Consider the following 14,687-nt stretch of genomic DNA (forward strand, 5'->3'; position numbering starts at 1 on the left):
CTTGGTATAGCAGGAAGCCAGGTCAGGGTCTGGGAAGCAGCCCATTCACCAGGCCCACTGCCCCCCACCCGGGTTAAGGGCCCAGCTTCCCGGGGAAGGGCCCATGTCTTAGAGTCACCTTCCTGCACAGCTTCCGGACGCTGGCGCATGCTGGGCAAGGAAGGAGGAGGGGAGGGACCCAGGCAGCCACAGTCCTGAGTCAACACACCTGAGCCTGTGCGTTACTCTGTGTGTGCTTCAGTTTCTCTGGTGTGATACCAGCCTCCACCTGTCATGCACCCTGCCACTGGTGCCTCAGTTTCTACTTCTGAGAAGATCCCGACAGTCTGCACGCTGGGTAGGGGTCAGGGGTTATGGCAGGAGCAAAGTCTCACCCTGTCTAGTTAGGGTCTCTGTCGCTGTGGCAAATACCGTGACCAAAAGCAGCCTAGGAAGGAAAGGGTTTCCTTCAGCTCATACTCAGGCACTGCCCGCCATGAAGGGAAGCCAAGACAGGCCCTCGCAGGCCGGAGCTGATGCATCGGCCACGGAGGGGTTCCGCCTACTGGACTGCTCCCCATGGCTTGCTCAGTTTGCTTCCTGATAGTATCCAGGACCACCTGCCCAGTCATGACTCCACTAACAATCATTAATCAAAAATACACCCCCACAACCCAACTGGAATGTGACGGTCACCTTTAATCCCAGCACTCTGGAAGCAGAGGCAGGAGGATCTCTGTGAGTTTAAGGCCAGCCTGGTCTACAGAGCGAGTTCCAGGACAGCCAGGGCTACACAGAGAAACCCTGTTTCAAAAAAACAAAACAATCAAAAAATACCCACAAAGGGTTGCCTACAGACCAATCTGGTGGGACATTTTTTTTTCCAAGTGAAATTCTCTCTTTCCAAATAATGCTACTTATGTCAAGTTACGAAAGCCTTAGGTAAACACACTCCCCATATGTCTGAAGACTTGGCCTCCTCAGGGGCCAAGGAAGGCAGAGGATGGGGGGGGGGGCGGGGGTGCCTTGGAGACAGGAGAGTACAGAGCAGAGGTGCAAAGGTCAGGAAGGACACAGGACTCTAGCTTTCTTCCTCTGCCTGCAGCACAGCCCTGGGGGTGTTGATACGCAGAGGGGTGTCCTCAATAAAGGCCTAGGCCAGGAGGGGATGATGGGAGGGACAGTGTGCCAGTCTTGGATGAAGGCGGCAGAGAACTCTCAGAACTCCAACTCCACCTCCAGGCCCCGGATCTACCCCAAACACATCCAAAGCAAGCCAGGCCCAGACCCCAGGCTCTGTTGGGAAGGACACAGCCTGGGGGTGACTGATGGTAGAATTCGGTCCCAGGAGAAACCCCCCACCCTGCTGCACGTGGCTGCAGGAGACCCCCATCATTCAGAACAGGCTCGGCAACTCCGCCACCCTCGTGTGGCCACCTGTGGAAATGAAGGCAGAGCTCGAGTCGGCTGGGGCGGAGCAGTCTAGGATTGGCTAATTTCCATGCAGTGCACTTGACCCACCGTGGTGACCCCAGCCTCTAACCTCAGCCTTCCCGTCCATAAAACCGGGGTCTGGAAACTTCCCAGGCCTTCCCTACCCGTCTGTTCTGATTGTGTTCCCGGGTCCCTGCCTCCTGCGGTGTGGGGGTCGGGCTGGGAAAGCCCCCTGGGAAACTCCCACAGAATAGGGAGAAGGGGGAGGAGAGGCAGGGTCTCAAGACAGCGGGAAGCTGCCAGCGCGCTGCTATTTAAACCGCTTCCCCTGGCGGTCACAAGGCAGAGGGGACAGCATGGAGTCCAGCCTGGCCCTCCTGCTAGCCCTGGCCACGGTGCCCTTCCAGCCTGGCGGTGGTGAGTGGGGACATAGGGAGGGGACTTTGAGAAATGAGTGGGTAGAAGTACAGGGGAAGGAGCTTTGGAGGTGCGAGGAAAGCCCAGGGCTTTGAGAGGTTGGTCTGGGGAAGTGGGGCTCTAGTTGCTCTCTATCCGGGGACCTGGGGCAGAGGGCTAGATTCCTGGGGTCTCAACCCAAGGTCAAGGGTCAGGACTGCAATCTGAGCCCAAGCTGCCCCAACATGGTTTTAACACTGTTTTCCCTCAGGCCAGTCCCTCCATGTGGATCCCCCTGAGCTCGAGGTAGCGGTGGCCAGGGGCACATCCCTTCAGCTCACCTGCAGCCTCTCCTGTGACGAGGACATAGCCCGGGTGCAGTGGCGTGGACTGGACACCGACCTGGGCAATGTGCAGACCCTCCCAGGCAGCAGCATCCTCTCTATACACGGCATGCTGACAGACACGGGCACCCGTACGTGTGTGGGCTCCTGTGGGACCCGCACCCTCCAGCACCGCACGATGATCCTTGTGTATGGTGAGGCCCACTCTGACCTTCCAGGTGCCACCTACCCAGGGATATCAGGACCTTGCACCACACCAATGCCATCAGCCCCAGGTTCCCGCACCCGAGTCCTGCAGGCTGAAGTATCCACCCTTCCTGTCCCGGATACCTAAGGCGCATAGTTGCACCATCACCCCAAACCTACCTACGCTGCCTGGCCCAGCCCTGACCTCTAAGCTCAACCCTGGGTCCCACCTGCCATTCACAGCCTTTCCAGACCAGCTGGTGGTGTCCCCAGAGACCCTTGCACCTGGACAGGACCGAGAAGTGGAAGTGACCTGCACGGCCCACAACATCTCAGGCCCAGACAGACTCTCCTTTGCCCTGCTACTGGGAAACCAGACCCTGGAGGGTGTCCGGGCCCAGGAACCAGAGCAAGAAGAGGAGCCACAGGAGGCCGAGGGCATGCCGCTGTTCCGAATGACGCAGCGCTGGCTGTTACCCTCCCTGGAGACCCCTCCCCCTCCTGCCCTTTACTGCCAGGTCACCATGCAGCTGTTTAACCTAACGCTGACCCACGAGATGGAGCTTCCAGGTAAGCCCTCTGGGTTCCACCTGTCCCTAGGCTCAGCTGCTCTGGCCCTTGGACCAGGATTGCTTGTCCCCACCAGGAGATTCCCTGGTCCAAGCGCCAGAGCACAGTGTCTGCCCTGTGAGGCAACCAGAGAAAAGACTAGTTCAAAAGATGAGGGCCTGCTCTGTGCCAGCTCCAAAATGATATCCGCACCCTTTTCTGTTCCCAAGTGCTTGGCTTTGCCATGCTCAGACTGTCCTGAAAGACTAGGCTGGGGCCAGCGCTCAGTAGGTGCTTTATAAACACTGCTCAGGGGCTGGAGAAATGGCTCAGTGGTTAAGAGCACTGCCTGCTCTTCCAGAGGTCCTGAGTTCAATTCCCAGTAACCACATGGTGGCTCACAACCATCTGTAATGAGATCTGGTGCCCTCTTCTGGCCTGCAGGCACACATGCAAACAGAATACTGACAGTACTGTATACATAATAAATAAATAAATCTTAAAAAAAATGCTTTAAAAAAATAAATAAACACTGCTCAGTAGACTCAAAGTAGGTTTCAGAACTCAGTAGGTCTTCTACAAATGCTGGCTGACAGGATTCGGCAGAGCTGGCACGCTATAGATGTTTATAAATACTGACCAGGTAGTCTCATAGAAACCTGCACCCAGTAGGTGCTTTATAAACAGTGGCCTAGCCTTCAACCCCAGCACTCGGGAGGCAGAGGCAGGCGGATCTCTGAGTTCGAGGTCAGCCTGGTCTACAGATCAAGTTCCAGGACAGCCAGGGCTACATGGAGAAACCCTGTCTCAAAAAAAAACAAAATAAGTAAATTATGCAGTGGCTTAGCAGACATACACAGGACCCGGTGCCCAGAAAATTCTTTGTATCATCATCTCCTGGCCCCTGTGTCACTTGAGTGACAGGGGTGGGGAGTGGGGAATGGGGCTCTGTCCCAATCCTGGGCTGCAGATGAAGGGCCCAGGGCTACAGGAAGAACATTCTGTTTACAGTCCTACAGAGCTGGACCTCACCAGAGCCCCCCACCACCACCTCTACCAAGCCCTACTTTGTGACCTCATCTCTCACTACTGAGACCAGCTCCACTGGGCTCCCCAGCACAACCCTGCCGTCTACCCTTCCTCACTCCACACTTAGCCCCAGGACTCTGAACTCCGTTGGAACCTGCCATCCCGAGATCCACCAGGACCAGGAGGCCAGCTGGCAGCTCCTCTGTGAGGCGCGCTGTGGGCCTGGAGTGACTGTGCACTGGACCCTGGCTCCTGGTGACCTGGCAGCCTACCACAAGAGGGAGGCCGGGGCCCAGGCATGGCTAAGCATGCCACCCCCAGGTCCCATTCCTGAGGGCTGGTTCCAGTGTCGCGTGGACCCAGGGGGGCAGGTAGCCAGTCTGTATGTCTCCGGCCAGGTGGTCCCAAAAGCCTGTGAGTGCTGGGGCCCTGGGAGGGACAGACAAATGGGATTAAAATGCTACTTGAGGCCAGGCAGTGGTGAGGCATGCACGACTTTAATCCCAGCACTCAGCAGTTCTAGGCCAGCCTGTTCTACAAAGCAAATTCCAGGACAGCCCAGGTTACACAGAGAAACCCTGTCTCAAATAAAAAACAAAACAAACAAAAGAGCCGCCAGTTGGGGTAATTCTGTGCCATGCGTGCCTCAGTTTCCCCCTAAATTCTGTATGCTTTCCTGGCTGTGAGAGCACTTAGACTTCAAAGCACCTTGCAGACTAAGTTTTAGAGATGCAGAAATCCCATGAAACAAATGGTAAAGAGAGACATCCAGGGGCTGAGATGTAATGAGATCTAGTGCCAACTTCTGGCCTACGGGGACACATGCAGGCACAACATTGTATACATAATAAATAAATAAATCTTAAAAAGAAAAGGCACCCAGAGAGGAGTTTTTGTTTTGTTTTGTTTTTAGGGCTGGAGTGATTGGGAGCACTGGCTGCTCTTCCAAAGTTCAGATCCCAGCACCCACAGGGCTCACGGTCATCTGTAATGAGATCTGGTGCCCTCTTCCGCTGTGCAGACAGAAGGGTGCATACATAATAAATCTTTTTATTTTTTTTAAATATTTATTTATTTATTATGTATACAATATTCTGTGTGTATGCCTGCAGGCCAGAAGAGGGCACCAGACCCCATTACAGATGATTGTGAGCCACCATGTGGTTGCTGGGAATTGAACTCAGGACCTTTGGAAGAGCAGGCAATGCTCTTAACCGCTGAGCCATCTCTCCAGCCCTAATAAATCTTTTTAAAAACTTTTTTTTAGTGTTGATTTCACATAGCAGAGGCTGGCCTCAAACTTGCTGTGTAGCTGAAGGCAACCCTGATCCTCCTGCCCCCACGCGCATCAGTACACCTGTTTTAATGGCTGAATTTTACAACACAGGAATTTAATTACACGGGAAGTCCACTTTTAAACCGTAGGAGCCTATGCACAATGGCGCCAGGCCTGATCACGGTCTTTTTTCTTCTCTTTCAGCCTCCGTCATCACCCTATGGATTGGCAGCTTGGTGCTGGGACTGCTCGCGCTGGCCTTCCTTGCCTACCGCCTGTGGAAACGCTACCCACCAAGTCCTCACCCGGACACCAGCTCGTGCACCTTCCTATGATGCTCAACTGTGCCAGACTAAGGGGCCGGAGGATGACCAGCTGCTAGGTTTGGAGTAGTCAGGATGACAGAGTGTACCTTTCCTTGGAGGTCAGCACATCTACAAGCTCCTTCCAGTTTTCTGGCCCAGAACAAAATAAAGGCTCCATGTCTGGCCACTGGTGTGTCCTGTTGTACTGTGAAAATATAGAAGCTTTGCGCGTGTCTCAACCCTACACCCGGGTCCACTGAGACAGGCCCACATCCCAGTCCATCATGTCTGGTAGGCCCAAGCAGGACGTGAGAGAATGCCAGGGTCCCTGCAGACAGGCCCACATCCCAGTTCGTTATCTCTGGTAGGCCCAAGCAGGACGTGAGAGGATGCGAGGCTAGGTAACGCCCGCGCTTCATAAGAGTAACTAAGGAGGTACCCAATGGCCTGAAAAAAGTCCTGGGGGTGGGGGTTAGCCTGGGCAAACACCAAGATGGAGTGTGGCTGATGTCGCAGGGTAGGTGTGTGGGCTCACGCAGATTCATGAAATGAAGACCCAGAGACACTTGAGAATGAACTTGGTCCAGGGGTCCCCAGCCTTGGTGGAATGAAGCACCTTCCCTTTGCCCAGGGCATTTTTATTTTTTCCCATATTTACACTTTAATCAGTTGATTTCCGTATGCTCAAAACAACCTGAATGAAGCTTCCAAAAATACAATGCCCAGTGCAAATACCTGATTCAGGAGGTACCACAGTTTTTCGGGATGCCCCCTAAGTTTTTGTTTTGTTTTGTTTTTCCAGACAGGGTTTCTCTAACAGTCCTAGCTGTCCTGGAACTAGCTCTCACGGACCAGGCTGGCCTTGAACTCAGAGATCTGCCTGTCTCTGCCTCCCAAGTGGCCCCCTAAGATTTGCATAAGCTTTGTACCCATGGGAAACTCTCAGACAAGATTCACACGCGGCGACAAAGGGTATCTCTGTAACACAAAGGATGGATTAGTGCTGGGTGCTGACTCCAGAGCTAGGCCAGGCCAGCAGAATTCTGCAACAATGGGGTTGGGGGGGGGTGGTGGAGGTAACACACCATGCAAGGGTACTAGAAACCCACAGCAGTTCAGTTACAAGAGCAACCCACTCTGGTGGTCAGAAAGGGGAACTAACAGTCTGGGGTAGGAAAGGGAATCCCGTGAAGTTTGCTAAAAGTGCAGGCCTGGTGGCAGTGGCGCACGCCTTTTAATCCCAGCACACGGGAGGCAGAGACAGGCGGATCTCTATGAGTTCGAGGCCAGCCTGGTCTACAAGAGCTAGTTCTTCCAGCACAGCTTCCAAAGCTACAGAGAAACCCTGTCTCGAAAAAAATAAAGTAACAGGGTCTGAATCCCGCTAGCAATTTTAGATTCCCGGTGGAAGAAGCGCATGCACGCTTGGTGGGGTTTCTCTGGTACCCAGGGAGACTGGTTGCTAGGAGACCATACTTATGAAGACTTGCCCACTACCAAGATGGCAAGCAATCGCACTTCAAGCCGGAAACCAAGCCCTTCCTAGGGGACCATATTGAAGTCTGGCAAGCTAGAAGCTAAGAGCTGCAGTCACGGAGTACCAGGAAAGACGTAAACGGAGAATACCAGTTAGGGCACAGGGTAAACGGTAGCCTATGCCTGTCGCTGCCGAGACTCAGAGAGAACCCCCAACCCGCGCTGCCTCTGCCCTTAACAAAAATGGCCGCCCAAGAAGGGCGCTTTGTCATGCTGTGAATTATGGCAGCGCTTCCGGTCCCACTGCCCTCAGCAAAGATGGCGGCAGTAGAGAAGCGGCGGCTGGCAGTAGCACCAGCGGCCAATTTCGCGGACAGCGGCCGAATGTCGGTGTCTCAGGCGGCGGCCGCAGCCGAGAGCGAAGAGGACTTCCTCCGGCAGCTCGGCGTGACGGAGATGCTGCGCGCGGCCCTACTGAAGGTGCTGGAGACGCGGCCCGAGGAGCCCATCGCCTTCTTGGCGCACTACTTCGAGAACATGGGCCTGCGCTCGCCAACCAACGGCGGCGCCGGGGAGCCCCCGGGTCAGCTCCTCCTGCAGCAGCAGCGCCTGGGCCGCGCGCTGTGGCACCTTCGCCTGGCTCACCACTCGCAGAGGTGCGGACCGATGGCGGGCGGGGTGCCTGGACTACAGCTCCCGACAGGCCCTGCGCGGGCTCAACCCACCGCCGGCGCGGGGCATATCCGGGAGTAGTAGTCTGTCCTCTTTTCCCGGACCAGGTCCATTTAGGGTGGTGTGGCGTCAGGATTACAGTTCCCGGCAGGCTTCGCTTAGATTTAGGCCGCTGTGAGCGCGGGGTATACTGGGACTTGTGGTTCTGGTAGGAAGTGTTGGGTGTTGTAGTCCATCTATAGCTGGCGCGTTCAGATGAGTATGATCTAGGGGTTTTTTACTTTTGAGCCTTGCAGCCCAGGGTTTTGGAGGTCAAGAAGCCCAGCGAGGACCTGGCTCAAAAAGCCATCCCTGCAGTTATAGCATAAATAGCTGCGGTGCTTGTCCAGGAAATTGTCAACTTGTGTACTGAGGCCCCACCCCGCAGTACAGACCTGAGTTGCACCCGCAGAGCACAAGCTGGTCTAGGGCCAGATGGGAACCCTGCAGGAAGGCCTGCCTGGAGCTCGGCAACTGAAAGCGCTTCTGTACTCCAGTGGGAATAGTTCCTAGTGGAGAAGATGAATGAGGGACACTTTTCCATTGCATAGTGGATGAGGAAGTTGATCAGTAGGTATCATCAACCAGGGGTCGCAGCATGGAACCGGCTTTACAAAGGGTGCATACAGGACTCAAGATGTTGGGCAGCAGTGACCCCCGCTTTCCCGAAGAGTGAAAATCCAGGGATCATACATTCCTGCTGGTTTCCTCTCAGAGTCCCAAAGACGCCGGAATAAGTAGGGCACGATAGGAGTGAATCCGAGCAAAGCAGACTCCTCCGCGCCAGGGGAAAAGGTTCAATGTCCCCAGATGATGGCCAGGAAGGGAAGGGTGGAGCAGGGTGGGCCGATGTTGCAGGGAGAGGCGGGGAGGGGGCAGGGATGGTTGGATGGATACAGGCACAAAAGCTGGGAGACCAGTGTTTCTGCAAGGTTGCTGGCCACTTGGTGAGGAGCCCAAGCAAAAAGGTGGACAGAGTCTACAGCTGAGATGGCAGTGAGGGGTGTGGCGGGCTTTCTTCTGGGCCACCAGCCAGCTCCCAAATCATCACACCTAGACTTAACATTAGTTGTGAGCACTCGACCTACGCTTAGGCTCATTTCTTGCTTGCTCTTACAACCTCACCTGTTTTCCATCTGTGTTTTACCTTTCTCATTCTGTTTACCTTCCTTCCCAGCTTCCTCCACGTCTGCCTCCAGCCTCCCCCTCCCCCCCCTTGCTCTGTTGTCTCTCGTTCCTGAATTCCTCCCCCTATTCTCTCTGCCCGGCAACCTAGCTATTGGCTTCAGCTTTTTATTAGACCAGTCAGGTGTCTTAGGCAGGCAGAACAACACATCTTTACTACACCGTTTAATGCAGCAGAAGAAATGTAACACGTGCCTAGTTCAGTTAATGTCCCACAACAGAAACAAATGTAGCACATCTTCACAGAGATAAAATAATATCCTGCAACACTTCAGCAGAAGAGCAGGCACACAGGTCTGCACCCTGAGGTGCCCCAGGGAAGGAGGGACCAGGAACAGACTGTCTAGAAGAGACTCTCCCAGGGGTAAAAAGCAGTCAACTTAGTAATTTAAAATAGGAACATTGTGAGTTTAGGTCAGTCCCACCTGAGGATCTGGGCCGGGTTTGTGACACATGGCCTCTGTGTCCTCCAGCCACTGAGAGCTTGCTTTCCGTCCTCTGGCGTGACCTCCCCTTAACCTGAAACCATGAAAGCTGTGGGTTTACCACATTCTGAGGTTTGTGGACATGAACTTGGGGTCACTGCTCACCCCAGGACCTCGTGTTATACCACTGACTATCAGCAGCTCAGGACAGCAGGGGACATGGAATGGAGCCAAGCCACAGCTGTGTCCCTGCCTGGTGTCACAAAGCTAGGCCTCGCTTCCTCCCCAGAAGCCGCCATCACTGCTCCCCACTTCAGACCCCCTGACTGATGTCTACCTGACCCACCACCCATGTAGCCCCTGCTACGTCCCTGGAGCTGAGAGGCTGTCCCCATCAGGTGCCTCCCCACCAGCCTGTGAGACCACTTAAGGTCACCCTGGAAGACAGCTGAAGCCTTGGCCACCAGGGGCCAAGCCAGGAGTCAGACCCATGGGACGAAACCCCTACCTTCCTGGCTACTGTGCTGTTAATAATGGTGGCTAGGGGAGGGACACTGACCATACTGTCCCTAGGCTATTAGGGAGTCATTTTTAGGGCTCTCTTGGGGCTCTTTTGATCAAGTACAACTTTGAAATAAAGGATGACCCCATGTAAGCATCCCCTCAACTATAGCCATTCTCCATGAGGCTCCCCAGATCCTGCAGGACACTGAAGAGCCGGGATCTCTTGAGTGTAGAGAGCTGGAACAGGGGCATACACATCATCCAACCCCGACCCTGGGAAAGCCACTGGCAGGAGGGAGGAGCTTCCGCTGCCTGCGCACAGTGCTAAGCACTCAGCAGACAGAACTGCACAGTGGAGCATCAGCCGTGCTTTCCCAGTGCCTGAGCTGTCACCTTGTCTCTGCCCCCATCACCTGTCAATGACTCAGTGTGGCTCCCTCTCCCGTGCCAGCACAAGATCACATCCATCCTCCCAAAACTCTGGAGCTGCAGAATTGGGGTTTGCATTCCTCGGGTAAGCAGAGCTAGGCTCACAGAGGCAGCAGCATCAGAAACTCAATGACCCTGGGAGGCAGTACTGGACCTGGGCCAGGAACCAAGGAAGGATCCAGGCCCTGTACCCTTGGAGGTCACTGCCAGAGAAGGCAGAGTCAGGGCAAGAGAGCTAGTGGCTGTGTGTCAACCGGTGTTTCAGGAAGAGCTATTTGTGTTGCTATAACAAACAGCCCCAGCATCTCCGTGGCTCTTAACACAGATGGCACTCTGCTGAATGACCTTTACAAAAGACACACAATCTATTCTTTGAGCATCTGCAGCTGGCTAGGATTTATGAACCACCTGCTACATGAAGGTCTCTAGAAGATGAAGCATCCAAGAAGTCAGGATGGAGCAGATCACCCTCACTGTGAAGCTGAGCCACGCAAGGACCAGAGTAAGGTCCACTGTAAGGCAGTTACTCTCTGGGTCCTGCAGTCAGACTACCAGCCTGCTCAGAGCCTTAATTTGTGATCCACAAGGAGGGACCTCACCCTGAGGTCAGGGAAGGAACCACCTGACCCAGCACACCTTCTGCCCACTAGCTCTTAGTTGAGAATGTGACCTAGCCACATGTCTGTGTCAGAACTCATGGAGACTGAGGCAGGGAGATCATGGGCACAAGGTTCATGTTTCAGCTGAGATCCTGCTTCAAAATAAATGACTGGCTTGCCACAGACAGCATGGCTGCTTGAAGACATCACAGCAAGGCTTAGGTGTGTACGCGATGGCACCCCCTCCGTGTCCCAGGGATACAGTGAATGACCCCTTCACAGATACCCTGGCACGTCTGCAGGCTGGTTGAATGGGCACTTACTACGTGCATACTGTGTGCTGGGATGGGGTCCAGCTGGCAGAACGCTCACTTAGCATGCATGAGCCACTGGCACCACATAAACTGGACGTGGTACACTTAGGAGGTGGAGGCAGGAGGATCGAGAATTCAAGGTCCGTCTGGGCTACATGAGACTGTGTCTCAACAGAAACCCAAATGGCTTGTCCAGAAAAGGTGCTTGCTAAATTTTAACAACCTGAATTCTTTCAGTTCCTGGAAGCCATGTGAAGAAGGAAGGGACCTAACTCTACAGGGTGCCCTCTGACCACTCACACATCACAGATACATCTGCATGCTTATGACTAATAATAAATTGGCTTTACAACAAGGTCTCACTCTGTAGACCAGGCTGACCTCTAACTCACAAAGGTTCTCCTGCCCCTGCCTCCCGAGTGCTGGGCTTAGAAGATGGCCCACTTATATCTATGGCTGTTTTGCCTGCATGTATGTCTGTACCATGTGTATGCCTGGTGCCTTGGAGGCCAGAGAGGGCATCAGACCCCTGGAATTTGAGTTCCAGATGGTTGTGAGCCGCCATGTGCTGCTAGAAATCAACCCAGATCCTCTGCAAGTGCAGGCCCACGGACCGAACCTCTCTGCAGCCCCTTAAATTTTAAGAAAGCAAACACTTGGGGGTTCCTCGACGCCTGGTACTCTGTGGGGAGGTGCAGACAATGAGTGGGATTGCTGGGGTGCGGGGAGGTCTGGAAAGACTCCAGGTGGCCGGCCATACTAGGGGCTTCCTGATACCCCATTATCCCCGCAGGACGGCCTTCAACAACAACGTGAGTGTGGCCTACGAGTGTTTGAGCGCCAGTGGTCGCAAGAAGAAGCCAGGACTGGATGGGCGCACCTACAGTGAGCTGCTGAAGCGTGTGTGCAGGGACGGCGGGGCACCCGAGGAGGTAGTGGCACCGCTTCTGCGCAAGATCCAGTGCCGGGACCACGAGGCTGTGCCACTGGGCATCTTCCGGGCCGGCATGCTGTCGTGCTTCGTGCTGCTGGAGTTCGTGGCGCGAGCCAGCGCCCTCTTTCAGCTTCTGGAGGACCCAGGCCTGGCAGTGGCCGATAGGCGAGTGGGCCAGGCCGTACTGGACACGCTCGAGGGCGCGCTGGGCACAGGAGACCTGGCGGCAACGCCCACACACTACCTAGAGGCCGGTTCCCGCCTGGGCCCCGACAGTCTGGCACGTGCCCTGGACAGGGCAGCAACTGGACGGCGGCCCAGCGTGCCCATGGCCCGAGAGGAGTTCCTGGAGAAGGCTGCAGCCCTCTTCATTGCCAAGGTCAAGCCTGTGGGTTGAGCCCAGAATGTATACAGGCCCTGCCACCTCGCAGGGAAGGCGAGGACTGGGGACCTGCAAACTGGTGTCCCGGCATCCTGTACAGGACCCTCGCCCAGGGAGGGGACCAGCATCTACAGTTCAGTCCCCTCTGTTTTGGCCTGTGTTCCATAGTCACAGAAATAAAATCTGAAAAGACCCGGCCTTGCTAGTCGCCTGTGTGCAACTCCTCGACCAAGCACTGCCATCCCCCAAGGTCCCTCCAGACTACCAAAGATGAAGGGATCATTGGGAGGATTTCTCAGGGTCCTCCCATTTCTGCCGATGTCAGGACTTTTGGCAGGCTTTCTTAGACTGACAGCCCCCCACTCACGACACAGACTTACTGTTAATTATGAACGCTCATCCTTAGCTTGGGCTTGTTTCTAGTTAGCTCTTCCTTTAACTTAGATTAGCCCATTCCTATTCATCTAGGAGCCGCCCGAAGCTTGTTTTCCTTATCTGCTACCGTCTGACTGGCTCCCCTTTTCTCTCTGCCTGCCAGCCACACCTAACCCTCCTCTGCCTAAGCTATTGGCCATTCAGCTTTTTATTAGAACAATCAGGTGCCTTAGGCAGACAAGGTAAAACATCAACACATCTTTAAGCAGCTGAACAATTATTCTGCAACACAAAGATGTGAAGTATCTTTCCATAGTTAAACAAATATTCTAGCAGCAAGGACTCTCCACCCTTATGGTCCTCACAGGAGGATTGTAGGCGGGTCTCCACCCCTGACCACGCCCCCAGGCCGTGACTGGTGCGGTGCCAGGAGGTGAAAAAGGGGGCGGGCCCTTGCTCAGGAAGTTATGGGTTGAGATGCATGGGCCTCTGCTCATTGCCAGTCACCCCCAACCTCCACCCGTCCCAAGCATCCACACTCTGTTCAGTGCACCCTGCCCCAACCCCAGGGACTTCATCACAGTAGAGGAACCGAATCCTGGAGGATAGCCTTCCTGACCTAGCAGAGGACATGTGGTTCTCATGCCTGTCACTCCTGTCTCCTACCTGCCTAGTGAGCTCCCAGGGGAATGGAGTGAGGGCACTGAGGAAGTTTCTGGATCTCTCATTTAGTCAGTGTTGATTGACTTGCGTCCCAGAAATGCTGAGAGATGGAGCAGGTCCAGCCTGTCTCCTGTCAGTCATGGGATTCAGAGAGCGTCAATGCGGCTGGGCAAGGTGAGGCAGGAGTCCACAAGTTCAAGCCAGCCTAGGCAACTTAGTGAGACCTCTCAAAATACAAAGGGCGGGTGAGGTGGCACTTGCCACCAAAACTGACCTGAGTTCTATTGGTGCAAGAACAGCTCTGATTCCAGCAAGCTGTCCTCTGACTGCCACACACACACATCCAAAAAAAAAAGAAAACTCCAAGAGAGCTGAGGGCCTGGCTAAGGAATAGAGCCCCTGCCTAGAATCTCCCAATGAGGTACTGACTGCATAGTCAGGGTGGAGCCCCTGTTCAGAACTCCTTAGCTACAGAGCAAGTTCAAGGCCAGCCTGGGCTACCTAAAGCAGGGAAACACAAAGGAGCTGACATCAGACTGCGTCAGGCTGAGTTCAGCAATGTGGAACCGACTCACACTGTAATGGTGTGCCAGCCTGATCTTGCATGCATGAAGAAGCCAGAGGCCAGCACCCACATTCCTCAAAGGCTCCTCCTCCTATTCCTGACATAGGGGTTCTCATTTCCACTAGGCTGGCTGGCCAGTGAGTCCTAGGGATCCTCCTGCCTCTGCTGGGGTTACAGACCTGTGCCACCACACCTGACTCTTACCAGATGCCAAAGATCCGAACTCAGATTCTCATGCTGAGCCTTCGCCTTGGCTCCATGACTCATTTTTTCTTTTTTTGTTTCTTGTTTTGTTTCTCTGTGTAGACCTGGATGTCCTGGAACTCACTCTGTAGTCCAGTCTGGTTTCAAACTCACAGAGATCCGCCTGCCTCTGCCTCCCAAGTGCTGGGGATTCAAATGTGCACCACCACCGCCCAGCTTTCATCCTGAAAGACCCCTGAGTGTGGGGAGACTCTCACTCAAGTCTGGGGATAACACAACCCCCCCCAGTAACTCACGAGAGACCGTCCTTGCTGCAATCACGCGAGGTTTATTCAACAAGGACAAGACAGGAACCAGTGCACTGGGGAGTGCGTAACCCATGCAGGGAAGGAGTTCTACCCCAGTAACTGGGAGAAAGGGTTT

The 14,687-nt window shown here is 54.4% G+C and overlaps 2 protein-coding genes across 4 annotated transcripts; both read left to right on the plus strand.

Moving 5' to 3' along the window:
* The first annotated feature begins 1,691 nt into the window (after window positions 1–1,691).
* Window positions 1,692–5,676, plus strand: Madcam1 (mucosal vascular addressin cell adhesion molecule 1). 3 transcript variants are annotated; one of them, XM_041669658.1, is made up of 5 exons: window positions 1,692–1,830; window positions 2,081–2,347; window positions 2,583–2,909; window positions 3,900–4,331; window positions 5,398–5,676. In XM_041669658.1, the coding sequence occupies exons 1-5, from the start codon at window positions 1,770–1,772 to the stop codon at window positions 5,526–5,528; spliced, it is 1,218 nt and encodes a 405-aa protein (XP_041525592.1). In that variant the 5' UTR covers window positions 1,692–1,769; the 3' UTR covers window positions 5,529–5,676. The 3 variants fall into 3 exon arrangements, with proteins under 3 accessions (XP_041525592.1, XP_041525593.1, XP_041525594.1); XM_041669659.1 differs by having other exon boundaries at window positions 3,900–4,121; XM_041669660.1 differs by lacking the exon at window positions 3,900–4,331.
* Window positions 5,677–7,268: 1,592 nt separating this feature from the next.
* Tpgs1 (tubulin polyglutamylase complex subunit 1) lies at window positions 7,269–12,650 on the plus strand. The gene is made up of 2 exons (XM_041669960.1): window positions 7,269–7,630; window positions 11,935–12,650. Exons 1-2 carry the CDS (start codon window positions 7,293–7,295, stop codon window positions 12,470–12,472), a joined length of 876 nt encoding a protein of 291 aa, XP_041525894.1. The 5' UTR covers window positions 7,269–7,292; the 3' UTR covers window positions 12,473–12,650.
* The last annotated feature ends 2,037 nt before the right edge of the window (window positions 12,651–14,687 follow it).

Source organism: Microtus oregoni, unplaced genomic scaffold, assembly GCF_018167655.1.
Source record: "Microtus oregoni isolate MIOR12 unplaced genomic scaffold, Mior012 000019F_ref0000042, whole genome shotgun sequence".
NCBI lineage: Eukaryota > Metazoa > Chordata > Mammalia > Rodentia > Cricetidae > Microtus > Microtus oregoni.